Genomic DNA, 1,226 nt, shown 5'->3' with positions numbered 1-1,226 from the left:
TGAATTGAATTGAATTGTTATGACAGCAACATGTTGACATGAAGATGAGATTTTATTACCTTCATCAGCAAACTGCTCCTGCGACTCATCAGCTGGGGTCAAAATTTCTAGGTAGTGCACAGCTTTTTCTGCGAGCAACCAAAAAGAGTGAGACATTTTTCATCCTCTAATAGGACATTTGGTATGCTATAATATGGGTATTGTTTTGAAAAATCAGGAAAACCTGTGACATACATACAAATCTTTAGCTCTGGCTCATTATTAAACATGTTAAATCAACACGCCATTACAATTTCACTTATAAAGTCAAGTTTATGTTGGTGTCGTAATGTGTTGTGTTGGTATCCAGAACTAAACACCAAAGAATGCAGTTTCACCTAGAAGTATAAGTTCCCTCGAACCTGACGTACTGTACACCTTATTATTGTATGCCCAGGTACAAATACAGGTGTAGAGGCCCTCGTGGTCTTTGGTAGCATTATGCACTCTCAATTCGACTTCATGCTGATCTTCAATAAGAGTATAGTCCTGCACCGAGAAGGGCACAAATAGGGAAAGCAACACATTTTACTTCAATGAACATGGTCTGTTTTGTAAATCATCACAATGGCCCTGTCAATTACATCATTGTGGCTTAGTTTGTAATTGTTGTATTGTAAAAGTTTAGAGGTTTTTAAAGTAGCTCCCTTTTTATTAACTTGCAATCAGGTTCTTGCTATAGCAATGAAACCAACACTTTTATCTTACATAAAAATGTACACTGGTATTAACATGGACAATGTTTAAAAAGGTAAATAAAATTCCTTTGTTCAGAAGTCAAGCAACATTTTAATGTCATCAACTTCCAGGGCCAGTGGAATCATCTTTTGCCCCACTGGTTTCACTGGTTAGTACTGGTACTTATTACCATCAGCAGTCAGTTCTGGCACCTCTCAGCTTTGCAGCTTGATGCTGGTTGGCAACTAGCTCTTGCACCTTTTTAGCAAAGTATCCAGAGTCATAAACCAGGCAGGGTCATACCATCAATTAATCCAGTGGCCTTGATCCAAAAACGATTACCGAAAAGTCAGAAAAATCCCCCCCAAAAAAACGTGTATTCAAAATGGCCAAGCACCAAATCATTCAGCGTAACAAACAACTGGCAAACACACACCTTTATAGGGAGTTTGTACGTGTTTTGGAGTTTGCAAGTGTTTTGGAGTTTGCAAGTGTTTTGGAGTTTGTAA

At 38.2% G+C, this 1,226-nt stretch overlaps 1 protein-coding gene across 2 annotated transcripts in view; it reads right to left on the bottom strand.

The window, feature by feature from the left end:
- The window catches only part of LOC102216006 (interleukin-1 receptor-like 1), an 18,441-nt gene that overhangs the window by 10,456 nt on the left and 6,759 nt on the right, over positions 1–1,226 (bottom strand). For both annotated transcript variants that reach the window (XM_005751909.1, XM_005751910.1), the window contains exons 5-6: positions 378–528; positions 60–128 (exon numbers count right to left, since the gene is read on the bottom strand). In XM_005751909.1, the coding sequence (XP_005751966.1) occupies positions 60–128; positions 378–528 (220 nt within the window). The remainder of the gene's footprint in view (positions 1–59; positions 129–377; positions 529–1,226) is intronic.

This window comes from Pundamilia nyererei, unplaced genomic scaffold (genome assembly GCF_000239375.1).
Source record: "Pundamilia nyererei isolate P.nyererei 1_Seehausen unplaced genomic scaffold, PunNye1.0 scaffold00334, whole genome shotgun sequence".
Taxonomy (NCBI): Eukaryota; Metazoa; Chordata; class Actinopteri; order Cichliformes; family Cichlidae; genus Pundamilia; species Pundamilia nyererei.
This window is presented reverse-complemented; position numbering and strand designations above follow the sequence as displayed.